General features: G+C 38.6%; 4 protein-coding genes across 5 annotated transcripts; 3 read left to right on the top strand and 1 right to left on the bottom strand.

Annotated features, from left to right (window-relative positions):
• Positions 1-10,422: 10,422 nt before the first annotated feature.
• LOC138901593 (uncharacterized) lies at positions 10,423-11,235 on the top strand. Its single transcript, XM_070189367.1, has 2 exons — positions 10,423-10,756; positions 10,946-11,235. Exons 1-2 carry the CDS (start codon positions 10,423-10,425, stop codon positions 11,233-11,235), a joined length of 624 nt encoding a protein of 207 aa, XP_070045468.1.
• Positions 11,236-11,790: 555 nt separating this feature from the next.
• Positions 11,791-12,495, top strand: LOC108946182 (uncharacterized). The gene has a single exon (XM_018772817.1). It carries the CDS (start codon positions 11,791-11,793, stop codon positions 12,493-12,495), a length of 705 nt encoding a protein of 234 aa, XP_018628333.1.
• Positions 12,496-18,071: 5,576 nt separating this feature from the next.
• Positions 18,072-26,852, bottom strand: LOC104102231 (ent-kaurene synthase TSP4, chloroplastic). Of its 2 annotated transcripts, XR_011411790.1 has the most exons (17): positions 26,685-26,852; positions 26,480-26,590; positions 26,101-26,156; positions 25,726-26,011; positions 25,475-25,655; positions 24,914-25,131; positions 24,710-24,830; positions 24,470-24,567; positions 24,167-24,378; positions 23,972-24,084; positions 23,774-23,872; positions 23,183-23,398; positions 22,948-23,089; positions 21,071-21,316; positions 20,684-20,979; positions 20,140-20,235; positions 18,072-19,194 (listed from the first exon to the last, which is right to left on the bottom strand). XR_011411790.1 is itself a non-coding variant. In XM_070187862.1 (16 exons), exons 1-16 carry the CDS (start codon positions 26,788-26,790, stop codon positions 20,190-20,192), a joined length of 2,544 nt encoding a protein of 847 aa, XP_070043963.1. In that variant the 5' UTR covers positions 26,791-26,851; the 3' UTR covers positions 20,140-20,189. The 2 variants fall into 2 exon arrangements, 1 of the variants encoding a protein (XP_070043963.1); XM_070187862.1 differs by lacking the exon at positions 18,072-19,194 and having other exon boundaries at positions 26,101-26,153; positions 26,685-26,851.
• Positions 18,526-20,048, top strand: LOC104102230 (zinc transporter 1-like). Its single transcript, XM_009609886.4, has 3 exons — positions 18,526-19,173; positions 19,281-19,430; positions 19,590-20,048. Exons 1-3 carry the CDS (start codon positions 18,526-18,528, stop codon positions 19,893-19,895), a joined length of 1,104 nt encoding a protein of 367 aa, XP_009608181.1. The 3' UTR covers positions 19,896-20,048.
• Positions 26,853-27,403: the final 551 nt, after the last annotated feature.

Below are 27,403 nucleotides of genomic sequence, written 5' to 3'. Positions count from 1 at the left end.
AGTCAAATCTTTGTCCAATTGGACTGAGCTGAAATCTAACACATGGGATGGATCACCATGATATTTTCGGAGCATAGACACATGGAACACCGGATGAACCGCTGATAAACTAGGTGGTAATGCAAGCCTGTAGGCTACTTCACCCATCCTTTCAAGAATTTCAAAGGGTCTGATATACCTAGGGCTCAACTTGCCCTTCTTTCCGAACCTCATTACACCTTTCATAGGTGAAACCCGGAGCAATATTCTTTCTCCAACCATGAATGCAATATCACGAACTTTACGGTCGACATAACTCTTTTGCCTAGACTGAGTTGTGCGAAGTCGATCCTGAATAATCTTGACCTTATCCAAGGCATCCTGTACCAAATTAGTACCCAACAACCGAGCCTCTCCCGGTTCAAACCAACCTTCCATATAATGACTCATATGGAGCCATCTGAATGCTCGACTGGTAGCTATTATTATAAGCAAACTCCGCAAGTGGCAAGAAATGATCCCAAGAACCTCCAAAGTCTATAACACAAGCGCGGAACATATTTTCCAGTATTTGAATAGTGCGCTCTGACTGTCCGTCTGTCTGTGGATGAAATATTGTACTCAACTCCACCCGCGTGCCTAACTCACGCTGTACAGCCCTCTAGAAATGTGAGGTAAACTGTGTACCTCGATATGAAATAATAGACACAGGCACACCGTAAAGGCGGACAATCTCACGAATATAAATTTTAGCTAACCTCTCTGAAGAATATGTAACTGCCACTGGAATGAAATGCGCTGACTTGGTCAACCTGTCCATAATGACCCAAACTGCGTCAAACTTTCTCTGAGTCCGTGCGAGCCCAACAACAAAATCCATAGTGATACGCTCCCACTTCCACTCAGGAATTTCTAACTTTTGAAACAAACCACCAGGTCTCTGATGCTCGTACTTAACTTGCTGACAATTCAGATACCGAGCTACATATACAACTACATCCTTTTTCATTCTCCTCCACCAATAATGTTGCCGCAAATCTTGATACATTTTGGCGGTACCTGGATGAATAGAATACCTAGAACTGTGTGCTTCTTCAAGAATTAATTCACGAAGCCCATCCATATTAGGCACACAAATACGACCCTGCATTCGCAGAACCCCATCTTCCCCCACAACAACCTGTTTGGCATCACCGTGCCGCACCGTGTACTTAAGGACAAGTAAGTGAGGATCATTATACTGCCTCTCTCTAATGCGCTCATATAAAGAAGACCGAGTGACTGTGCAAGCTAGAACCCGACTGGGTTCTGAAATATCTAACCTCACGAACTGATTAGCCAAAGTCTGAACATCTGCAGCTAATGGCCTCTCACCAACCAGAATATATGCAAGACTGCCCATACTCACAGCCTTTCTACTCAAAGCATCGACCACCACATTAGCCTTTCCGGGGTGATACAAAATGGTGATATCATAGTCTTTTAACAACTCCAACCATCTTCTCTGCCTCAAATTAAGATCTTTTTGTTTGAACAGATACTGAAGGCTGCGATGATCAGTAAATACCTCACACGAGACACCGTAGAGGTAATGCCTCCAAATCTTCAGCGCATGAACAATGGTTGCCAATTCTAAGTCATGAACATGATAATTCTTCTCGTGAACTTTCAACTGCCACGACGCATATGCAATTACCATGCCATCTTGCATTAATACTGTACCAAGCCCAATGTGAGATGCGTCACATATACCGTATACAATCCCAAACCTGTGGGTAATACCAACATTGGCGTCGTAGTCAAAGCGGTCTTGAGCTTCTGAAAGCTCAACTCACACTCGTCTGACCATATGAATGGAACACCCTTCTGGGTTAGTCTGGTCAGTGTGCTTGCTATAGATGAAAACCCTTCCACGAACCGACGATAATAACCTGCTAAACCCAAGAAACTCCGGATCTCTGTAACTGAAGTAGGTCTAGGCCAATTCTGAACAACCTCAATATTTTTAGGATCCATCTTTATGCCTTCTGCCGATACCACATGCCCCCAAAAGGCAACTGAGTCTAACCAAAACTCACATTTTAAAAACTTTGCATATAACTGATTATTCTTCAATGTGTGAAGCACACTTCAAAGATGTTGCTCATGCTCCTGTCGACTGCTGGAGTAAATTAAGATATCATCAATGTACAACCACAAAAGAGTCCAAAAAAGGCTTGAACACCCGATTCATCAAATCCATAAATGCTGCTGGGCCATTTGTCAACCCAAATGACATCACTAGGAATTCGTAATGCCCATACCGAGTTCGAAAAGCTGTTTTAGGGACATCAGATGCCCTAATCTTCAACTGATGGTAACTAGACCCCAAATAGATCTTCGAAAATACCTTGGCACCCTGAAGCTGATCAAATAAGTCATCAATTCTTGGCAGTAGATATTTGTTTTTCATAGTGGTTTTGTTCAACTGCCGATAATCTATACACATTCGCATAGAACAATCTTTCTTCTTTACAAATACTACTGGTGCACCCTAGGTTAAGACACTGGGTCTAATGAATCCCTGATCAAGCAAATCTTGTAACTGCTCTTTCAATTCTTTCAACTCTGGCGGGGCCATATGGTATGGTGAAATAGAAATGGGCTGAGTGCCCGGAGCCAAATCAATACAGAAGTCAATATCTCTGTCGGGTGGCATCCCCGACAAATCTGCAGGAAATACTTCTGGAAATTCACGAACAACTGGTACTGAGTCCATAGAAGGAGCATCCGCACTGGGATCGCGAATATAAGCAAAATAGGCTAGACACCCTTTCTCTACCATACACCGAGCTTTCATATAAGAAATAACCCTGCTGACAGAATGGCCAGGAGTTCCTTTACACTCTAACCGAGGTAACCCCGGCATAGCTAGGGGTCACTGTCTTGGCATGACAATCCAATATAACATGATAAGGGGACAACCAATCCATACCCAAGATGACATCAAAATCTACCATATCAAGAAGTAGAAGATCCACACTAGTCTTAAGATTACCAATAGTAACCATACACGAACGATAGACATGATCTACTATCACAGAGTCTCCCACCGGTGTAGATACATATACATAAGCACTCAAAGAATCACAAGGCACAACCAAATATGAAGCAAAATAGGAGGACACATAGGAATAAGTAGATCCTGGATCAAATAGAATTGAAGCATCTCTATGGCAAACTGGAATAATACCTGTGATCACAGTATCAGATGACTCAGCCTCAGGCCTAGCTGGAAAAGCATAAAATCAGGGTTGGTCCCCACCACTCTGAACTGCGTCTCTGGGACAGCCTCTAACTGGCTGGCCCCCACCTCTAACGGTCTGACCTCCACCTCTAATGGCCTAACCTCCACCTCTAATGGCCTAACCTCCCCCTGTAGCTGCTTGACCCCTACCTCTAGCTGGCTGAGCAGGCGGTGAAGCAACCGGTGCCGGTATGATGGCATGAGAATCTTGCCGAGATCTGTTACTTGCCAATATAGGGCAATACCTCCTGATGTGTCCAATGTTTTCACACTCATGACACCCATCCTGATGTCGTGGTTGCTGAAGATGAAACTAACCCAAATGGGCCGGATAACCGCTGTAGTAACTCTGGAGTGGTGATGCACTGATAGGAGCTGAATGTGCACTGAATACTGGCTGCCCAGAGTAAGGCATAATAGGACCGTGACTCCTTAAAGCACCGGGAGATACATGAAGTGCTGAATGAAACGGTCTGGGAGGATGACCCCTACCAAACTTACCTCTGCCTCCAGATGAGGCACCACTGAAACCACCGAACTGACGAGGCCTCTTATCAGACCTCTGCCCTCTCTCCTGTGCAAGAACCATCTTGATCCTCCTTGCGACATTAGCAGCTGCCTGAAAAGAAATCTCACTTCCGGTCTCCTTGGCCATCTGAAGTCTTATAGGGTGAGTGAGTCCCTCAATAAACATCCTCACTCTCTCTCCCTCCGTAGGTAGTAAAAGGAGAGCATGACGGGCCAATTCCACAAAATAGGACTCATACTAAGTAACAGTCATACTGCCTTGCAGTAGACGCTCAAATTGCTTGCGAAATTCCTCTCTCAGTGTGATAGGGAGGAACTTTTCCAGAAATAGCTGAGAGAACTGCTCCCATGTAAGTGCATGCGATCCGACTAGTCGGGTTAATGTATAATCTCTCCACCACCTCTTGGCGGAACCCGTCATCTGAAATACAGCAAAATCAACCCCATTGGTCTCAACTATACCCATGTTCCGCAACACCTTATGGCAGCGTTCAAGATAATCCTGTGGGTCCTCAGAAGGTGTACCACTGAAGTGAACTGGAAAGAGCTTGGTAAACTTATCCAGTCTCAATAAGGCCTCAAAAGACATAGCGGGCCTACCACCGATCTGTGCCGCAATAACTGGCTGAACTACCCCACCTGGCGGGGCTGCAGGAGCCTGATTCTAGGGAGCCATCTGCTCTGGAGCAGGAGTAATGGGAGTTTTTTCTCCTCCCCCAGCCTGTGAGATGGCTGGTGCCACTGGAAATGTGCCATTCTGGGCCACGCCCTCCATAAGACTTACCAAACGGACAAGAGCATCCTGAAGTACTGGAGTGGCTATGAATCCTTCCGGGACCTGAACTGGTCCAACTGGTACATTCTGATCCGGAACCTCCTCCTGAAGGTCCACCTGAGGTTTTACAACAGCTGCAGCTACTCGAGCTCTAGACTGAGCTCTACCTCGGCCTCTAACACGACCTCGACCTCTACCCCTGGCCATAGTTGCCACCGAGGGTTCTGGTCCCTGTCCATTGGTAGAGGTATTACGTGTTCTCACCATCTGCGAGAGAATAAGAGTAGAATGGTTCAATCATCGATGATAGAATAAAATTGCACGACAGAATAAGAAAGAAGTGATATTGTTCCTAAACTTCATAGTCTCTGAGAGATAAGTACAAACATCTCCGTACCGATCCTTCAGACTCTACTAAGCTTGCCCGTGACTCGTGAGACCTATGTAACCTAGGCCTCTGATACCAACTGTCACGACCCGAAATTCCCACCTTCGGACCGTGATGGCGCCTAACATTTCACTTGCTAGGCAAGCCAACGTTAGAATAATATTAACCAATTTTTAAATAATTTTTAAATTATTAATAATCAAAGAAACAAATGAGGAAGCAAAGGTTGAAATATAGTGAATAATCCATAAAAACAACGATGTCTAAATACTATCCCAGAATTGGTGTCACAAATGCACGAGCTTCTAGAATAATACAAATAAAGGTCCGAATAAAATAAAGTTGTCTTGAAATAAATACACAGATAAAGTAAAATAGACGGGGACTTCAGAACTGTGGACTCCATGCAAATATACCTCAAGTATCCTCCGAGTAGCTGAGATCCGAGCAAGTCTATGGCACGCCACTGGGACCAACTATGAAATCTGCACAAGAAGTGCAGAGTGTAGTATCAGTACAACCGACCCCATGTACCGGTAAGTGCTGAGCCTAACCTCGACGAAGCAGTAACGAGGTTAAGACGGGTCACTTACATTACCTGTAAGCAATATTAGTAACAACAACAATAATATAAATAAATAAGGTAACTCGTTTATAATAATTGAAGCCAACTCAACAATCATAACCAATTAACATTTCCATCAATTCTGTTGCAGCGTGCAACCCGCTCTCACAATATATTCACATTAAATTCTGTTACAGCGTGCAACCCGCTCTCACAATATATTCACATTCAATTCTGTTGCAGCGTGCAACCCGCTCTCACAATATATTCATTTTAATCAAGTCTGTTGCAGCGTGCAACCCGATCCCCCAATATATATATGTATATCAACTTTTAAATAAGTCTGTTGCGGCGTGCAACCCGATCCTCCAATATGGACTTTTAATAAGTCTGTTTCGGCGTGCAACCCGATCCTTCAATATGGACTTTTAATAAGTCTGTTGCGGCGTGCAACCCGGTCCTTCAATATGAACTTTTAATAAGTCTGTTACAGCATGCAACCCGATCCTCCAATATGGGCTTTTAATAAGTCTGTTGCGGCGTGCAACCCGATCCTCCAATATATTCATTATAATTAATTCTGTTGTAGCGTGCAACCCGCTCTCACAATATATTCATTTACCAAATCGAATTGCGCATGCAAATCGAGGAGGGTAAAAATAACATTTTTAAGGCTTAAGAGTGCAGATTCAAGTTCTAAAACATAAGATGACCTTTTGGGTCATCACACTCTTCAAACAACAACCATGATGAACAACTTGATCCAACATGGCAGAATACAGTACATACAGAATCACACATACCATCTGTTCAACGAAATGCCAGGGTCAGTTTTAATGTTAATGTTGATGAATATATGAATGATTTTGCTTCACAAAGTCATGTTGAGATTAGTCGTCCTGAGAAGTTGCAAGAAAACACAAAAAATGAGGGTGATAAAAGGAAGTCACCTACAGCGCCAAATGACGCCCATGGAGTTCCTGGTTTTTCAACTGGCCTAAACCCAGTTGAAACTCAACTGGAAAGAAAACATTATTCACATGTTGCTGAAGGTCACCCGCAAGTCCAATCTCAAACTCCAGTTGATATCATTGATACTCGACCACTGGCAAAAAACTTGAGTGTCTCACTGACTGCCCATGGAATTCCTGTGTTTCACCTGTCGAGATAATATTTATTGATAAGGAAAAGGAAATCGCAACCACTCCTACTACTCAAGTGCAGCCAATCACTACAATAACAAATTTGGCATCGTCAGGTAATATTTCTGCAACATATGTGTCTAATGCAGCAAATACTGATTTACCTAGGAATGTCAATGCTCAAACTAATCCCCAACTCAATCAAATATCAATGCCAGTAAATTTTCCTAAGATCTCCACCAACTTTGACAAAGCACATGCTTTCCAGAAAAAAAATAATACTAAGACTAAGCATCATCACACTAACGCTCAGATGTTAACACCAAAAGAAAATACACAACATACCAAATACCATAGTCAAACAATCAGTACATCTGATGCAAACACACATCAAAGCATCTTAACCAGTTTTTATATACCAAAGCACACACACTTCGTACAACCATATGCAAATGTCCACCAAATTACCTAATTTTACTCAACAAAATCAGCAACCAAACTAAACCAAACAGAAGTTACTGCCCAGCCACCTAAACTAACTAACTTTCATGCCCTATCACCTCCTATCATAACTCATTCACTTGATACAAAATTAAGAGCAAGGCAGGCAGCAAAAATAGCCCCAATAGAGTTCACACACCCCAAAATAACTACCAAACAGGGCCAACCGACTGTCACATTTACTAAGAAGGACTACATGATCACCCTTGCATCCAGATGCCAATATACAATTGTAGGGAAATTTCTTAACACAATGCCTCGAATGGAGGTGATCAGGAGAAGCTTCATATCACAAACCGAACTAAGAGGAGTTAAAATAGCCCATTTCAATGCTTGCACAGTCTACATTGATCTAGACAATGAATACGATTACACAACTGTCTGGACAAAAACCTTCATGTACATACAAAGTCAAAGAATGGAATTACAAGCTTGGACACCTAACTTCAACCCGAATGGGGATAACCCAATAGTTCCTGTTTGGATAGTCATTCCTGAACTACCATGGAATTTCTACTACATAGAGGTCCTATCTGTATTGTTGTCTCCTATTGGTAAGGTATTGCATCTCGACCTAGCCTCTATGCAGAAAACAAGAGGAAGTGTAGCTAAAGTCAAAATGCAGGTTGGCTTGACTCAATTCAGGCCTCATCATGTTTGGCTAGGCTTTGATGAAGATCAGGATGTTAACGGGGATGGACAGTAGCTAGAAGTGATATATGAGGATCTACCAACATATTGCTCACATTGCAAGCACTTAGGACATGAAGACTACTCATGCCCTATTCGAGAAAAAGAAGAAGAAGACAAGAAAAAAGCAGCTGTTGAAACCCCACAAACTCAAACCAAACATATATCAAACAATACTGAAAGAGCAAATAGAATACAACATCAAAAGGAGCACATCATACCAGGGCAGCACAAAGAACAAAACTACAACCAAAAAGTAGTGGTACAAGACCAAAATGAAGAACAACAGCGAAAAAATCAAACCTACAACATAATAAATAATAAATGCAAACCACTCCAAGGATCAATGGCAATCTCAAAAGAAGAAGAACTTCAAGGGTATCAACCAAAAAAACAAGCAAAAGAAACACAAACAGCCTTATGAACAAATGAATGCAAAATATATAACCACAAAAACTCAGAACCATGGTTCACAGACCAATCCACAAACTGACACGACAAGTGCTCTGGAGAATATGGCAGAATCAAGTGCCAGGACTACTGGTATTGATGCTGCAACTGATGGAGATAACAATGGCAGGGACCAGATAAACGACAAACAGCACAAGCATGAAACAGTGGAAACAAACATAACTCAAGAGAACCAACATATCAGGACTGCTGACAAATCTAGTGGCAATCCAAAAGATCCAGGAATTGGTACAAACAATACTGCTATAATTGTTGGGGTATCACCAGCTGTGACAAAGGAAAATACTATTGAATGGGTTCAAAGGAGTTTTGGAATGAACAAGGAAGTCCTTAATGTTACACTCAACCACTCATGTCAGGATATTCCCTTATAGACATGTATGGAATCTCCTATGCCTAATGGCAATACAACAGGATCTGTACAACTAGGGACCGAACTAAAAAGTTATGGAACAGGGAAACAAACAATACCAAGAGTTGATGATCATAAGGAAAAGCCAATTCCATAACAGCTTCACAATGCGTTACCCAACAATGCTTTGAGTAGCAACGCAACTGGAAAACTTCTAGCCACTATTCAAAGACCAATAATGGCAACCATACCAAATGACAAAGTCAGTGATGATGCTCCAGAACCCCAAGATGTGGTTGGGAAGGATGATATCGTTGTATATGAACAGAATGGTACAACTACTGTACCAAAGGAGCCAACTGCAATTAATACATTGGCTATGGCTTGTACAACAGATACATGATCTCCAATACAGATCCAAGTAATTGAACCATTGAAATCTCCAAATCATGTAATGCATGACATTATTACACACAACCAACAGCCAATGGAACTTCATATTCCCTTGGTCAATAAAGAGCAACTAGAAGATGAAGGTGACAATGAATCTATTGCTGGGAACTTCAAGGCTGTTGCAAGAGAAAGAGATTTGTCACCTAGGTTGTCTACTAAATAGGGAAAGAAAGGAAAGAAGCAAAACCAATTAAAGGAACAACTACCACCCACAAGAATATTGCCCAAAAGGGCAGCCTCCACGACTAGATGATGATTAAAATACTCATATGGAATATTAGGTCTGTTAAGACACAACAGGCCTTTCAGAGAGTTATCAACATGCAAAAGGAACATGGTTTTTTTTTATAGCACTTATGGAACCTTTTAAAAATCAAAGATTTATTCAAAACTAAAGGAGGAGACTAGGCATATATGCTGCGATTTCAAATGTCAATGGCAAGGTATGGATATTTCTGGATTCAGTCATACAGTGGGACTTATTAATTGACATGGAACAACAACTTACTATCAGAGTCTATCATCAAAATATTGGTAAATATATCATGATGACTTTCGTATACGCTAAGTGCTCATCACTGGACAGATTAGAATTATGGGACAGTTTATACTACCTTGCAAGTGACATGGAACTACCATGGCTAGTTGGAGGGAATTTTAATGTGCTTTTGAATGAAGAAGAGAAAATTGGAGGGCTTCCAGTCTATCCTCCAGAATATGAAGACTTCGCCTTCTGTGTAAACTCATGTGAACTCTTTGACACTGGTTACAAAGAAAGTCCCTTCACATGGTGGAATGGGAGGCCAAATGCAGAATGCATATTTAAAAGACTGGACAGAATCTTTTTCAATTCCCCATTCCAATCTTTATTCCCAACTACAGAGGTCGAACATCTTATTAGAACAGGCTCGGATCATGCACCACTGTTTATGACTTGTGGTGACACGATAATCACATTTACTAAACCATTCAAGTTTCTGAATTTCTGGACAAAACATGCCACTTTTAGGGAGGTGGTTCGACAAAATTGGCAAGCTGACTTTACAGGTGACCCCTTCTGGATGTTCAAACAGAAATTAAAAACAGTTAAAATTGCTCTTTCAAAATGGAGTAGGCTCACTTAAGGGGACATCTTCAAGCGACTATCTTTAAGGGAAGATGTGGTCAGAATAAAGGAAATGCTTTTTGAAGAAGAACCTACAATTGAGAATAGAATTGTACTTTAGAAGGCACAGTCTGAATTAAAGAGATATCTGAGCATAGAGGAACAATATTGGAAACAAAAAGCAGGTATGTCCTGGTTTGCAGAAGGAGACAGAAACACTAGTTTCTTTCATAACCATGCGAATGGTAAAAGGAAGAAAATCCAACTGAAGAGGATCCAGAACCATGATGGTAATTGGATTGAGTCGCAAGAACGGATGGTTGATGCAGCAGTTGAATTTTTCCACAAACAGTTCACACATGAAGCTGATCATACAAGTTCTGAGCTCCTCAACAATGTGCCCTCAATGGTGTCTTGTGATCAAAACATAGAACTTTGTAGAATTCCTACAATAGAGGAGGTAAAGGCAGCGGTTTTTTCACTGAGTGGTGAAAGTGCAAGTGGGCTAGATGGTTTCACAGGTATTTTCTTTCAAGAACGCTGGGATATAATAGGGGAAGACATACATGAGATGCTGAAACTATTTTATGGAGGAAGTTCCTTACCTAAGTCTATAACTCACACAAACCTTGTCTTGCTACCAAAAAAATAACAGGTTCAAACATTTAATGACCTAAGAACTATTATCTTAAGCAATTTTGTAAATAAAGTTATCTCTAGAGTTGTTCATGATAGGTTGGAAAAAATATTGCCTTCTCTGATCTCTTCCAATCAGTCAGGATTTGTCAAGGGGAGAAGTATATTTGAAAACATTCTGTTAACACAAGAGATTGTTACTGACATAATATTAAGGGGAAAACCTGCCAATGTAGTTATCAAACTTGACATGGCAAAGGCATATGATGGGGTCTCATGGAAGTATTTAATGCATGTTTTGAGGAAAATGGGATTTGCAGAATGCTTCATCAACATGATATGGAATTTAATTTCCAACAACTAGTATTCTTTTATGATTAATGGTCAAGCCTCAGGATTCTTTCACTCAACAAGAGGGGTCAAGCAAGGGGAACTTCTCTCTCCATCCCTGTTCATACTCTCTTCATAAGTACTGTCTAGGTCGTTAAATAAACTATTTGAAGACACGAGGTTCAAGGGCTTTGGGATGCCTAAATGGACGGATCCATTGAATCATTTGGTCTACGTAGACGACACTATAATATTTTCTTCAGCTGATCCATACTCTTTAAGGAAAATTGTAGAAGTATTGTCCAAGTATGAGCACACATCAGGCCAAATGATCAATAAGAAAAAGAGTTCTTTTTATATACACTCTAATGTGTCCCCATTAGTGTCTAGCTCTATAGGTATTAACACTGGATTTTCAAGGGGTGAATTTTCATTTACTTATCTTGGTTGTCCAATATTCTACACAAGAAGAAGGAAGGATTATTACAATGACCTAATAAAAAATATAAAGGCAAAATTGCACTCTTGGAAAGGGAAGCTACTATCCTATGGGGGAAAAGTTACATTAATCTCTAGTGTCCTATAAAGCATGCCAACGCACATCCTTTCTGTCATTGATCCACCTAAAAATGTACTTGAACACCTTCATAAAACCTTTGCGAGATTCTTCTGGAGTAACAAGGAAGAAGGTAGAAGTAGACATTGGAAAAAATGGCAAAATCTATGCCTTCCAAAGGAAGAAGGGGATTTAGGTTTTAGATCACTGCATGATGTATCAAAAGCTTTATTTGCCAAATTGTGGTGGAAGTTTAGGACATCCAAGTCCTTATGGTCTAACTTTATGTGGAACAAGTACTGTAAAAAGGAACCCCCGACAACTGTCCAATTTAGACAAGGATCTCATGTATGGAGGAAAATGTTAGAGGCTAGGGAAGAGGTGGAGCAAGAAATACTATGGGAAATAAATATGGGTTCTACTAATGTTTGGCATGAGAATTGGACTGGTCTGGGAGCCCTGTACTATATTGTTCCAAATGACTATACAATCAATGAAGATATACAGGAAGTAGCTGAATTGAGAGTGGATGATACCTGGGATGAACACCTACTAGCACAATCTTTCCCCGCGGACATTGCTCAACATATCAGGCAAGAAGTCATATCTGGCACTACTGAAGATTCCTGGGATGTTCCTAGATGGATGCCTACACCTTCAGGAAATTTTTCTGTTAGTAGTGCTTGGAATATTTTGAGGCATAGAGCTCATGCAAATCCTGACTACAGTAAGATATAGACTAAAGGTCTACCTTTTAAAATCTCATTCTTCTTATGAAGATTGTGGAAGGGGAAGATTCCTACTGACGATTTGTGGAGAAGAAATGGGTATTTGGTAGTGTCTAAGTATTGGTGTTGTTCACAACCGCAAGAAGAGTTTTTTCAACACTTGTTCTTAACTAGTGAAACTGCAACCAGAGTATGGAGAAACTTCCTTCAAGCAGCAGGTTTGGTGGTCAATATAGTACAGGTACATCAAGTAATAAGAACATGGTGGAATGCAAAGTGTTTTCCTATACTAATGCCATTATTTCAGGCAGCTCCAGCTGTAATCATATGGGAACTTTGAAAGAGGAGAAATACAATGAAGTATGGTGGTGCAATTTCCTACAATAGGGTGATTCATGAAGTGAATAAGACTTTACATTACCTAGCAAGGATGAGGTACCCATGCCTGTCCAGAATTCCTCCTCTATGGTCAGATATGATCAGCTTCTTTAAAGGTTACAAGCCATATGTGGGGACTAAGACAGTTACATGGCAGCTTCCTTATGAAGAGTGGTTCAAATGCAATACTGATGGTGCATCAAGGGGCAATCCTGGACCAAGCTCATATGGGTTTTGTGTTCGAGATCATGCTAGAGATTTGGTGTTTGCGAAAGCACAAGAGATATGAGAGACAACTAACATAGTGGCGGAGGCAAAGGCAATTGTGGAGGGGCTGACATACTGTGTGGAAAGGCAGCTACATCCACTGATTATGGAGACTGATTCCTTAGTAATGAGGAAGATAATTGATGGCGAATAGGAAACTCCTTGGTGTATATGTGCTGAAGTAAGGAAGATCAAGCATATAAAGAACAACTACAATGTTGTCTTTCAGCATGTACTAAGGGAAGGAAACAGTGTTGCTGATTTTTTTGCTAATCTAGCTTTCAATTTTGTAGGTACACACACATTTCAGTCATTTAATGAATTTCCAAGTGCAGGAAAAAAACTAATCAACGTGGACAAATCATAAATTTCTAACCTTCGAATTAGGGTTGTGAAGAGAAGAGAACCTGATTAATGAGCTCAACATATAAAACCTTGCATTATTTTCAACAGTACATGCAAGAATTTAAAGAAAAGTAGGCTAGTAAAACTCCACCAACTAGCCTTCCTAAACATGCAGTTGTTCTCATTTGTATGGCGTACATACTTGTTTGGTTATAATTATAGCTAACATTGCACAACACCAGACTATAGGGGACCTGTTGCCCCCCCTCACTCTACTGGGCTTAGACACTCCATCTCCAGGGATTGACACACCACTTGTAAATGCTTGGCTGCAGATACCAAAGACCTACGCTGCCTCTGCAAATGTTTGGTTATAGTTGTTATATCTCTCACTCTACTGGCTTTGCTTGAGTAGTGTTAACTGTAGGTTATAATCAATATCCTCAAAAAATTGAGGCAACAATATGTTCAAATTATTTCTGCACATCTCAAGGGTTCTACACTTTTGTTGTGACCACTTGTAAATGCCAATACTGCTCTCAACAATATGTTGGCATATCATTTGACAAGGTGTATAACAATTGTTGAATCTGCAGGTCAAATATATGCCAATTGAAGGGTGTAGATGCCACAATCTGGGAGCACAGACACATTTCATAACCCTGTTTGCTACATTTTGCAGGATAGCAAGATCAGAAAACTTAGGCAAAGACTAGTCTCATACAGATACCAAAGGATGCCATATTTGCTTGGTTATAAATGCTCTCTCTCTTTCACTCTACTGGGCTTACATACACCAGGCTTGAAGGGTGTAGATGCCTGAGTAGTGGTGACTATAATATGCCTGGATGAATCACCAGTTATGCTCTCAACAATTATAAAAGGCTTAGAAAACTGAGGCTATAATATACAACCAGCACTGCTTCTGCACAGAAGACAATCAAGAAATGATTAAGCTTCAGCAGAACCAGTACTTCATTATTAACTACCAATTGGAGTTGCCACTACATAGGGCTATGTGGGAATGACTTGAAGATAACCAACAAGGGAATCACAATCTAGCACCAACAACATCCCTCATCATTCATCACCCAGTCAACATCAAAGTTCCCAGCACACACAGAACCTGGGAGCACAACATTGCATCTTAACTTGGTTGCTTCATTTTGCAGGGATCAATAACAGGATTAGAAAACTGAGGCAAAGACTAGTTCCATACAGATGCCAGAGGATGTTCAACCTCTACTGGGTTTACAGTATATTCTCAACCTGCACTGCTTTTGCACAAAAGACAATCAAAAAAATGCTTGGTGTTCAGCAGAACCATTACTGTTGTTCAATGTATGGTCTATCATTAACTGCCAGTTGGAGTTGCCACTGTTTCTTGCTATGTGGGAATGACTTGAAGATAACCAACAAGAGAATCACAAGCCAGCACCAACAACAACCTTTCCTCACCGCTCACCACTTAGTCATCTTCAAAGTTCTCAATACACACAGAAACCTGGGAGCACAACACTACATCCTAACTTGATTACTTTATTTTACAGGTTTCATAGACATGATAAGATTACTTTGGCAAGTATACAGAGGGGTGTAGACATTACAAATAATCAGTAGAATACTGGTTCTACACAATATATGTTTGCTGCTACTCTGAAGAGTCTTACTGCCTATTTGTGCTAGTATCAACTCCCAGAGGTATTAGCATATTGCAATGATCATTATGGAAGATTCTCAGCACATTACAATAACCAAATATCAGCAACATAGATGACAACACAATCATGCTATACAGATCAATTTCAATCATCTTGAAGGGGTCAGCAATTTGCTGTACATACTCAGAAACAACACAGATATCAGTACACATCAGGATCAGAAAAATGGAAGCTATCATGCTATACATCACAAGCAGCTTGGCTTGGACATCGATCAGATGTACCCACACAGACAGTTATCACATGGCCTGATCTTGACTGCAGTGTAATGCTTGTGTGGTGTTAGACTATTTCTCAGTGGTATTAGCATATTATCATGCTCATTCTGTGGGTGGTTTAACACCATACAGAACCATGGAGTCAAGCAGCCATCTCATAGATACGGCTTATACTAAATGTGATTGCATTTATACACAGTACATGGTTGCACATATGAACAACCTCTTGGTTCATGATTTGTTGGTAATGGTATATCAAACTGAGGATATCTACTCACATAAAATAGAGGGAAAACGGCTGCACACATCTGATTTTGGTATTGACAGTATAGTGTCATTTCATTATCCAGTGGTATTAGTGTGCATGCATGCTCAATCTGGAGATGAGAAGACACTATATTGTCTTCATGTATCAAGCAGGCATCTCTGTTGCTATTATGCTTTCATCCCAAAGTCATGTTCAATGTATCAACAATGATGCTGAAATTTTTAGCCTCAAGATCACAACGTCCAAAATGCTTTGCTATACAACTACTGGATTTAAATATACCTAATCCTTGGATTGCAACAAATGGCGTATGGTGAGAGATTTGTAGGTGCTACAACAAATTATTGGCAACTGGTGTGTACATTCACAATCGTCGGCAACATTTGGATGCTGCAAATTACTAACCTTATATTTTTCATCTTTCACTACGCTACTCCTACATTGTTTGTTTGTAGGATATTTAAACATTCTGTAATTTTACCCGGTTTGAAATTTATTATATATAATAGCTACTAGGATAATGACCTAGTAGTATATTTGCTTAAGGAAAAAAAAACATATTTAATCAATAAAGTAGCCGACCTAGCTAAGCATGAAAACTAAATTTTTTGAATGCTTTGTGACCTATCATGCTCGTTCTTTTGTTTTACTTTTGTTTGAAAATGATTATCTATATACTACATATTCTAGACATGTCAACTACAGGCACAAAACAAATTAGCGACAGACAAAAATATGTAGCTAAACAATAAAATTCGTCACTAATCTTATTTAGCAGTGGATTAGCGACAAATTATAAAAAAATTCTATTAGATATGAGACCATTTCCTAGCTAATTTTAATTTCTTATGTCAAAATATGTAATAATTTTTTTAGTAATAATATTAGTTTACTTTTTATCAAAAAACAAAAGTCTATTTCCATCTAGTTAACGGGATTATGCATTACAGTAATTTAGGTATTGCCTAGGAAAAAATATATTCTAATATAATATTTTTTTAATAATATGTTCTTCTTTTACTGATTCTTAACCTGGTGAATTAATTTCAATTAATTTATTTCTAGAATAAAATAAAAGTTCGATTGTCTAAGGTCAAAACTTTTTAGAAACTCAAAAAGAAAATCACAGTAAACTTTAAGATTTTAAATATTAGCCTATCTAAAATTTACGTATATATATTTTTTTGATTTCAAGGTCTTATATATTACTCCCCCTTCGAATCATTTACTAAATATAAAGTAAAATAGAGATTTTATTAAGTTGCAACATTCTTGCTAAAATTTAGTTATTATTGTCATCTTCTAATCAACACGACCATTATGAAATTACATCAAATTTGTCGACATTAATTTGTGAAATAAAATAAGAATAAAAGAAAGTGGTTAAAAATTAATTTGTTTAAAAAAGAAATAAAAAGTAAAAGTATTGTGAAAGATAGTATTTTGGAGACTTTGATTTATCAACACCATGTTACAATTTGTGATGGTTGGAAGAGTTCATTCTACGTAGGAAAGAAAAAGAAACGGTATTCCTAAACATTAGACATATTGATAGTGATTTACATTAGTAGATATTAGACATCTTACTCAATTTTACATTAGTAGAAGAGTTCTCATATAATGTAAATAACAGTTAAAATTTTAATTTATTTCAAAATCTTACAGATTTGAAAAGTATTGAATGACAATTCCCTACACCACGTAGGATTTGTTCAAACCCAAAATTCACATAATTTGACTATGAATGAAAAAGAATCTTAAAACTGAATTTTTCTGTATTTTAATTTAATATAAATTTGGGTTAGTCAAGCAAAAGGTTAATGATTATTTGTTATGGCCATTTCTTTGTTAGAACAACTAAGGTAATATAAATATTAGACAAAACTAATAGGAACATAGTTCTAATAAGAAAATAATTTATATAAGGTAAAATTGTAATGGACTTTAAAGTCCTAAATATTAAGATTTCCTACATAAATCAAATAAAAAAGATTTATTAACCATAATTTTAATTAATCTCAAACTCCTAAATATTTGATATTAATTGAATGACTATTTGAACTGTATTTTAAAAGGGTAAAACAAAACAATCGAACGACATTTCGCTAAAGGTCTTCGTACTTTTAATATAGTATCGATATAGATTATTATACAAATAAGTTCAACGGTAATTTAAAGGTCGAAATCATCATTAGGCATGAAGGCTGGTGACTAAAAACTAAAACAAAGATGCTAAAAAAAAGTTGTATAACTTTTGCAGCAGCACTCGCATTATTATCTTAAAAAAATTGTGTGGAGTTGGGACACGAAAGCATATCCTCAATAGGCTACTTTATAATCGAAAAGCTGAAGAAAGGAGAAAGCCTTTTTGCTTTAAGAGTAATAGTGGTAGTTTAAGATTAATAGTATATATAGTCCGACATAATAACGACATCCTGAGGTCAAATATGACAAAATCAACAGAGCAGTGTGTGCTAAATGCAAAGTTGAGAAACTGTGAAGCCTTTCTTCAAAGGCAATTGCATTTTTGCATGACAACACTTTGTCACCACCAACTACTAAAGTCCTTCTCACTAATCTTAAGTTACTACTCAAAAAGCTGTGGGATCCAATAGCAGTTTTACCAGAAAAGTTGATGTCATGTAGTTAAGTCGTTGGCACTCAAATTGAACCTTCCCACTCCAACTCGATGGCCACATCATCGATTCAATTACACCTAAGGACGTTCTTCTATAAATATAAATGAACACTTTCTTCCTGGTCTCTCAATGCCAGTCTCCTTTTACTAGACTAGATTTTCTTTTGTTTAACTCCTGTTTCTCCTCTATTTAGCTTATCTCACCATGAATAACCACAATGTCCAAGTTTGTTCTTACTGCTATAAAGCTGTAGTATTAACATGCCTTGTCATTCTAGTCTTCGCCCCTGGAATCTCAGGTGAATGCACTTGCAACATCAAGGTTGATCAACCGCGAAACACCAAAAACAGTAGTGATTCCCTTAGATACAGACTCATATCAATAGTTTCAATACTGATTGCTGGTGCAATTGGGGTCAGTCTCCCACTTTTGGCAAGGAAAATTGAAGCTCTGAGGCCCGAAAATGATATTTTCTTCATGATCAAGGCCTTTGCTGCTGGTGTCATTCTAGCCACTGGCTTCATCCACATATTGCCTGATGCATTTCAGACACTAACATCACCTTGCCTGCAAGGCATGGACCCTTGGGGTAAATTCCCTTTCACAGGTTTCTTTGCCATGATCGCCTCTATTGGATGTTTGATGATTGATACATTTGCAACGAGTTTTTACCAAAACAGGCACTTTCACATAGCCAAGCAGGTCAATATTGTAGACGAAGAAGCAGCCAGGGATGACATACAACACAGTCATAGTCATGCCAGCCATGTTGCACATGGGGCGACTCATTCTATCGGATCTGATCAAGAATTGATTCTGTCTGAAAATATACGAAATCGCATCATATCACAGGTAAGCTCCATTAGATATTTACTGCCACAAAAGAGGTTAAACTTATAAGAACAAGCATTAAGACCAAAAAAGCATTAATACTAATGTGATTACTGCGGCTTAATCAGGTGTTGGAGCTAGGAATTCTGGTCCACTCCATAATAATTGGAGTTTCCTTAGGTGCCTCACAAAATACCGAAATGATAAAGCCTCTATTGGTTGCTCTGTCATTCCACCAATTCTTTGAGGGTATGGGACTTGGAGGCTGCATTTCACAGGTAGCATCCTTATTCTCTAACAAGCATGACATGAGTTTTTGACATAATCAAAGAATATTCTAATAACATAATGCTGACAAAGAGTTAATTAGGTAAGTGACTCGAAAGGTTTCTAATTGTTGACGACACCTAATACTCTCTCTTGGTTGAATTTTCCAGGCAAAATTCAAGTCTACATCAACAGCAATCATGTCAGTTCTTTTTTCTCTCACAACGCCAGCAGGAATTGGGATTGGGATCGGAATATCGAGGGTGTATAATGCCCATAGCTCTATTTCTCTAATAGTCGAAGGGATTCTGAATTCTGCTTCTTCAGGGATTTTAATCTACATGGCCCTCGTTGATATACTAGCATCAGATTTTATGAATCCAAGGATGCAGAACAATGTCAGACTTCTATGCGGGGCACACATTTCACTTCTTCTTGGAGCTGGGTGCATGTCTGTGATGGCTAAATGGGCTTGAATAATATTTCAACAAAATGCTTATGGGTTTGGTCTTTGAGTAATTGAGTTGAAGCAATGAATTGTTTACAATCTGAAAGCTGGTCGGCTAGGAACTCAGTTGTATTAGTTTCATTAAATTAATATAGCTTCTTCAATAAACAGCTTTCATGAATATAGAGTACCAGGAAATTCTGATTAGTTGCTTATGATACAACCAGGAGAGGCACTAATAAAGTATAGCAAGCTGCTAGTAAGACTAATACCTAAAAGTTACACCAGTGAGCAGTGAACTTCAGCAGTATCGTGCTCCGGACTAGTAAATTATCCAATATTCACCACTCCAATCAGCAGTTCCAGCACTGACAAGAATTTAAAGATCAGAGAATTAGTGGCTGGCACCACAAGCCACCCCAAAGGGCGAGGAAAGAAGGCAAAGAATTAAAGCAGTAAATGTCTGGAACCAGAAATAAAGGCAAATGGGCAAGATAATCCCTTAATTTAGGAATTGAATTAACTGTGTCCCTCAAATATTACATAGAACATAAAATGTCCTCCAAGTTTGTAACTTAGTCCACCAAACATATATTGTTAGCGTAACAGAATTTAGTCAATGTTTCTGCTAACCCTAACTGCAGACTACTTTGCTGACAGCTTTAGCTGCTACAACTGGAACTGAACTCAGTCCCTATCGAAAAGGATGGTGCTAAGGATCATTTGGGGACTAAGGTAATCCAACCCTTAAACTTTAAAGACTATTTTGCCCATTTTATCCACTTAGTTGATCAGTAAATACCCAGTCCACCTTACTCAAGATTTATAGGTTCATGAATAATTGCCTTCACAGTATCGGTCATCGCCATTGAACTGAAACCATCGTCCTTGATGTAAAAGTGATGCAGCACTTTGCTCATTTTCCAAAATAAATCCTTGCAAGCACGTGGAACTACGCTGCCCTCTCCTTGCAAAACCATGTTCAGGAGTTCTCCCCTTTGGATTTCAATTGTACGGCTCAAATCTCCAATGGCTGCTTCCTCACTTACGCTGCCATTCCCATGAATGACGCTCAAGGCTACAGCATTTAGTTTTCCATCCTTAGACTCTCTCTGCAAAAATATTTTAAGAGATCAAATAACTTAGAAAATGATGAAGCAGCAAAGGGAATGTCTGATGCAGAATAATGAAGCATATATATACCTCAAAACTCCTGATGTCATTAAGAAGACGACCGCAAGTGCTCATTAACTTGAATAGACTCTGGTATTCGGGGTGTTGCACAACATCATTTGGGAGCTTGGGCCCAACAAAATAAAGTGCTGGGAGGACAATTGGTCCTAAGGCAAATGATACGTAACCATTGGCGATATATTCATCCATCGTTGGCACAGACATATCTCTAGCCCATTCAGCTTCTCGTAACATAGCATTCAGTAGATTCGACCACTGCAAACATAATTTTAGCTTACTCAAAAAATAATCAAAAGATATAACTGCAAGAATTTTCTACTTGATTTTCCAAACACAATTTGAAATTAGATAAAAACACTTGTAAACAAAGGATATTGGCGAATCTTGTAATACTGAAAGGAACCAACTGCTCAATTGCTGAGGGATACTGTTTATGTGACAGAAAGAGCATCTTGAGTTCGACCTATATGGTAAAGTATGGTGACACTAGAACATCTGTCAAAGAAACCTGGATGAAACATGGTTGAATGTAAATATGTGCCCAACAGCAAGGCAGTTATGCCAAAGGTACAGTAACCAAGTATCAAGACGAAGAGAGTTGTCGCACAGGATCAGCAAACTGGATAAAATGGGAAGCTTGGATCCCTAATAAATGTGCCATAAAAAATTTCTCTTCTTAGCACGGGTAGGGCATGAGTTGATATATAGACAAAGCATAACTAACAGATTGAAGAAGGTCCACTTGTTAGAGCTCACTGCTGAGAGGAAGGGGTTGACGTCATCATTTTATAAATGTAATAGGTGGACATTAATCTTGGAAAGTCATAAAAGTCTACAGCTGTTATCCTTGACCACAAAAGTTGTTGCATTCATGAGTCTGAGACCAAGTTTTACAAGTTGAAACTCAACCAGGTATAGTTGTAAACGGTAAGGGAAGCGAGAGTTTACTGAAGAAAGATAAAATACTACATTGAGTTCCATAGTTTTAAACTTTGATGCTGCTTCATCTATCAGTTTTTTTTCTTGGGTTAACCATATTAACCTCCCTTCTATATTTACATAGTTTAGGAAATCTCCCTCCTAAGTCTATAAAATGCAATAATCTCCCTCCTAGTGCAATTTTCATTGCAAAACTCCTCCTCTGTTAGTAAAGAGTTCGTCTGACTATTGGATTCGAATAACCATATCAACTAACCTAATCTTAATCTATACACCTCATCTGATTAACTCTGTCATTTATGTTGAAAATTAGTTTCCTCATTGGGATAAATTCATCATGTCAGATGCAATTGATTCATGAGTCACGACAGAATAGAAACATAAAGAACTTCCAATATTAAAAGATACACCTGAGAAAATAGAGTACTTATTTTAATAATAAGCATTGTGAAAATATATGAACATTAATGGTTTACTTTATGAAACATGTAGTGCTAAAGAATCTTTATCTCAATATTTACACTCTTCTAAAGATGACTGTATCTATATCATAACACTTGACCCAGTAACTATCATAGGGTCAACAATATTCTTCCTTGACTTTAGTGATTTTAATAATCCTTTGATCATTTTTAAGTTAAGAAATATGTCGTTGGTATAGTTTTTTCCGTAGTTTCTAAATATATAATTTCTGTTTTCAAAAGATAAACAAACCAATGTCCGACGCCAGACCAAATCTTAACCAAGATAAATGACAGTGTAATCGACATTTTCTTTTTTGTGTTTTACACTTAAATTTGGCATGACATGCCTTATGCCAGAAAAACAAAAACCTTGATTGGCATGCCATGCTGCAAACAATTTAAAATAAGTGGGAGAATTAAACAATATGAATATCATAGAGTGCAATATCTCTATTAGTTATAAAAAAAGGTAAAGAGTCTTACAATATCAGTTATGTGTCTTGTCGCATTATGTGCTTGCCACTTAAATGCTTCATCTCCAATCTCACAAATAGTGCTGTGAAGCGCTGAAAATATGATGCCCACTTTCTCCGAACAGCAGTCAGTGCTAACATCTACATCCCACCTGCCAAAAAGACCAAGGGGTTTGAATAAGACGACACTGCTGAAATCACCAAGGAACATTTATAACAATGAAAATATGACAGGAGACATGTACTTCTTAAACAACTGAATTAGGTTATTCAATTCTTCCATAGAACCTCCGACATCAAAGAAGTCATCAACCACAGTAGTAAGTACACCATTCTTGGCCCATGACATGCGGGCATCAGATAGTTCAGGATGAAAAATTGTGGCTGCAGCAGAAAAGTAGCAGTATGCAGACTTCTCTCTGGCAAACTTCAATTTGTCCAATCTGTTTCGTATTAACCACCTGTTACCACAAACACTTAAGTCTGCACATCAGGAAAAGTATAGCACAAAGAGAGCTCTTCACTATTTGATATCATATCTTCCTCAACAAGGTAGAGACCAACTCGCTGGCAAGTAATAAGGAAAACAGAACCAGGAAACCTATGAGCCAAAAGGTTGCATATAAGTTAAAATCAACTATCTTTTTGTCAATTTCAGAAGTTGTCGAAAGCGAAGAAGTTAAATAAGGAAAAGAAAAAATATCTGGGAGAAGTAATATGTGGTTTAAGCTTTTCCAGTTTGATTTAATAAATATACCATCTCTGATCTGACTATTGTAAAACAACTAGTGACAACTGCTTCCAGAACGATGATCAAGGTTCAAAAAGATACGAACCTCTCAAGTTGTTTTAATTCTTTGCGGTGAATAGATTGGCAAAAGTTGAAGTCTTCTACCGCCAAGGTTAAGAGATCTTTGTTGCCAAAATTTGACGAACTGTCCCAAAAAAGGGAAGAATTGAGTAATTGACAAAAGGGAGCACATATAACCAAAACAAGCACAAGATCAGTCCTTGAGAAAATAGACAGAAGTTACCAATATGAAGTTTTTAGGACTCTTGTATTATCTACTTCATAGTGCTCTATATTTCTCCTGTTGGCTATCCGTTCTAACTTCGCATGAGAAGGGAACTTAAGAACATCATCCACCTAAAATAAGTAGCAGTAGCTAGCTCAAAGAGACAATAACAATGAAATCTGAGCTGACCATAACACAACTTATGGAAAATACCTGTTCATGGATCTGTCTCATACGTCTGCTTGGAGGATAAACCTCACTTGCCAGTCGCTGTCTAAGAAAATGTAAGGATGAGTTCAATTTCTCAGAAACAGGTTGATCAGTAGCAATAATCATTTCTAACGCTTGATACAAATCCAACATAGTATATATGTCCTTCAAATGTCCACCACAGTGCTCCTGCTCCAGAAACTGAGCTACAGGATCTGTAATGTACGCCTAACTCGTCAAAACTACTTGAACAACAAAAAGTATTCTAAGAAAACAAGCTGATACGATTACAAGTCATTGAGGTACCAGAGGAGACATTGTATCCATATTCGCGCAATATCCTGAATGACATGGCACAAGTGGAAGCATTTGTGAAGATTTCTTCCTCCCCCTGCAGCCAGCATCTTTTTTTTTTTTTTTTTTGGTTGGCTAATGTCATGACTTGTAGAAGTAAAAACTTACAAATGCGTAGGCTTGGAGAGAGTCAATCTAACAGAACTAATATTGTTGTACAAGCACAAGAGTATCTGTGATTTTGAAGGTTACCGGTAAGTTTCATCCAGTACACTCTGAATTTCCTCAGCAAAATGTCGACAAATTCCCAATTTATTGAGATTATCGACCATACAAAGGCGTCCGTGTATATCTATTGGACAGATAGCTGGAACTGAAAGGTCGATAGGCATTAGACAAGTTGCTTCAAGATGCCATAAAAACTTTCACGATATAAATAAATGTGCAGAAATTTACCGGCATTCCCAAACTTTTCCAATGCATGGCGAAGGTAATCGAGGCAACAAGAATCATAACGGTGAACAAGAGAAGCAGCTGTAGTAGATGGTGAATTGAACAATGACCCATTCTTACTTTGATATTTCATAACCATCTTCCAGTCTTGAAGTTCTCCCATTCCCTCTGACACATAAGCGAGGTAAGGATTAAGCTCCAATGAGCTGCTGTTGTACAATCTAACATGAAGAAGGAATCTTCAATGAAAATACAGATAAGCTGAGGTGAATATGAAATCAGAATGCTATAATGTTATCTCCAAAAATTGCTTTTCTTTCTTGATGAACTTTGATTTTCTCATTGAAGCATAGTAAGTTAGGTGGGAGGATCTACACGATGCCCATCTTTTTTGCAAGATTTGAACAGGTCAATTATCCTCTCAAGATGCACTGTATATTTTAAAACACTTAGCTAGCCCCAATCAGAGAAAAGCTAAATCAAAATTATACAACTAGAACCCACTTTTAAGTTCATTTAGAAAAGTAGATATAATGTTACAACATCTTAATGACTAAAATCTACCTTTGGAGCTCGATATCCCTTCTATGAAGCAGCTCATTAAACACGCTTGATTCTAAATGAAGCTTCAGAGATAACTCTTTAGCATATTCAAGCATGCCAGTGAATATGACACCAAATCCAATTGGAGAATATTGGTCCTCGTCAATTGCAGAAGCAAAATTTAACTCGATAAAAAGTAACCCTGCAACATGCATTGCTTCAGTCCGATGAACATAAAGAAAATTTCAGGTAAAGAACAATCAAATCCATACCCCTGCTGATTAATTCTTCACCTACGCCCCATTTTTGGAGTGCAAGGACACATGCCAAAGTAGACGAAAGAACATCTTTAAGTAACGAGGGTCGGTGATGCGGAAGCGCCCATGATCCATCTTCCAGTTGATTCTGCAACACCCAGTCAAGGCACTCAGGGAAACATGGGACTTCAGCTGAATGTGGAGAAGGGACCATTGCCACCCACGCCGTGTCGTATGACGAAACAGAAATTTCAACTTTGTGGAACAGTTCCCTGATTCTTTCTTTGGTCGCCTCATTGCTCTGCGTTCAGTTTTACAAGATTAATCATCTCAAACGAGAGAGAGAGTGTGTGTTTGTTGGGTAGGGGTGTTGATTAGTGGAAATCATACTTGAAGAGAAAAATCAGTTGATGGTGCTGTTTGGGTGGCATCAATCAGACAAGCTGCTAAAACAAAGAAATGAACGTTAAAGAAGACAATGAGTAAAGCGTGATACATAATCACTCCCAATGCAACTTTTAAACCTGTCACTTTTCCTCATTATATTTCAAAGAAAGTGAATTTTGACTAACATTTTAATACAAGGAAGACTATAACGTGCTGTAATTTTCAAATTTTGTAATATCTTCACTTTACTTATTCATCTAAAGGACCGCTGCTGGCATCTTTCTTTTAAAATTTATTTATTTATGTGCTATGGATGCCTAGCTAGGACAAAGCAGGCGTAAAGGAAATTGCAGTAGGTGTAGGTAGTAGGAGTACTACTTACCAGAGGAATGGGAAGGTTGGGTGACACCCAAGCGACTAGCAGTGTTGAATTTGTTTGTGAAAGTATTTGTTCCAGCTCCGTTAAGGGAATGAAACTTCCGAGGTTTAAGAACTATAAACCCAAAATAAAGTAGGCTTGAACTTTGATTAAAAGTGAAAAGGAAAAGAGAAGCGAGAGTGCTTGAGTGGAGTAGAAGAGAGCAAACCTGAGAGATAAGAAGAGGCGGAGGCGGAGGAGGGAAGAAGGCGATGGGTTTTAGTAGAAGAAAAAGTAGTAAAGCAGGTGGCAGTGGTAGCAGGCGAAAGAGGCATGATTGCTGATGGTGGAATAATGGAGAGATGAACGCGGCCTCTGTCTATTTGTATTGGAAAAATGTGAGTGCTTATTGTTGCTGTCTGTGGTGGTGGGATCAATTATCACAAGATACGCTCCCCCAAGCAGACAAAGTAGAGGTGCGTGCGAGTTCATGACACCTGTTAGTATTTACTCAACTCACACAACATAATAAGTCACCGTATGTGCATAGATTCTCAAATTTATTCTAAAAAATTTAATTTGTTTGAAGTTTGGATTGAAGATTAAAATGTATTTAGATATTTATTTTGGGTGAAGTTTGATTTAAAAAAATATGAAATATGACTTATACTCACAAATTTTGAAAACTATCACAAATATCCAACAGTACCATTATCAATAACATTCATTATATTATCGCAAACCATAGTCCTCGACATAAATAAATTTGATACAAAATTATCATTTTTATAATAAATTACACGATACACTATCAGATGACTAGGAAGACGAAACAACATCATTACAAAATAATAAATAGTGAGCTCTTTTATAAAATACAAAAATTTAGGACAATTTTTTAAAAATATAATAATGATATTTTAGCCCAAACCCAGCTATTGAGCTGGC

This window comes from Nicotiana tomentosiformis, chromosome 11 (genome assembly GCF_000390325.3).
Source record: "Nicotiana tomentosiformis chromosome 11, ASM39032v3, whole genome shotgun sequence".
Taxonomy (NCBI): Eukaryota; Viridiplantae; Streptophyta; class Magnoliopsida; order Solanales; family Solanaceae; genus Nicotiana; species Nicotiana tomentosiformis.
Note: the sequence above shows the minus strand (reverse complement) of the source record. Positions and strands in the feature narration are given on the sequence as shown.

Coding starts and splice junctions, on each gene's coding strand:
- LOC108946182 (XM_018772817.1), top strand. CDS start 11,791: ATGCCAACGCACATCCTTTCTGTCATTGATCCACCTAAAAATGTACTT.
- LOC138901593 (XM_070189367.1), top strand. CDS start 10,423: ATGTCCTGGTTTGCAGAAGGAGACAGAAACACTAGTTTCTTTCATAAC. Junction 10,757..10,945: donor TGGGCTAGATGGTTTCACAG/GTATTTTCTTTC, acceptor TTGTAAATAAAG/TTATCTCTAGAGTTGTTCAT.
- LOC104102231 (XM_070187862.1), bottom strand. CDS start 26,790: ATGCCTCTTTCGCCTGCTACCACTGCCACCTGCTTTACTACTTTTTCT. Junction 24,085..24,166: donor TGAGACAGATCCATGAACAG/GTATTTTCCATA, acceptor TACTTATTTTAG/GTGGATGATGTTCTTAAGTT. Junction 20,236..20,683: donor CATGAACCTATAAATCTTGA/GTAAGGTGGACT, acceptor AATTCTTGTCAG/TGCTGGAACTGCTGATTGGA.
- LOC104102230 (XM_009609886.4), top strand. CDS start 18,526: ATGAATAACCACAATGTCCAAGTTTGTTCTTACTGCTATAAAGCTGTA. Junction 19,174..19,280: donor GAAATCGCATCATATCACAG/GTAAGCTCCATT, acceptor CGGCTTAATCAG/GTGTTGGAGCTAGGAATTCT. Junction 19,431..19,589: donor TTGGAGGCTGCATTTCACAG/GTAGCATCCTTA, acceptor TGAATTTTCCAG/GCAAAATTCAAGTCTACATC.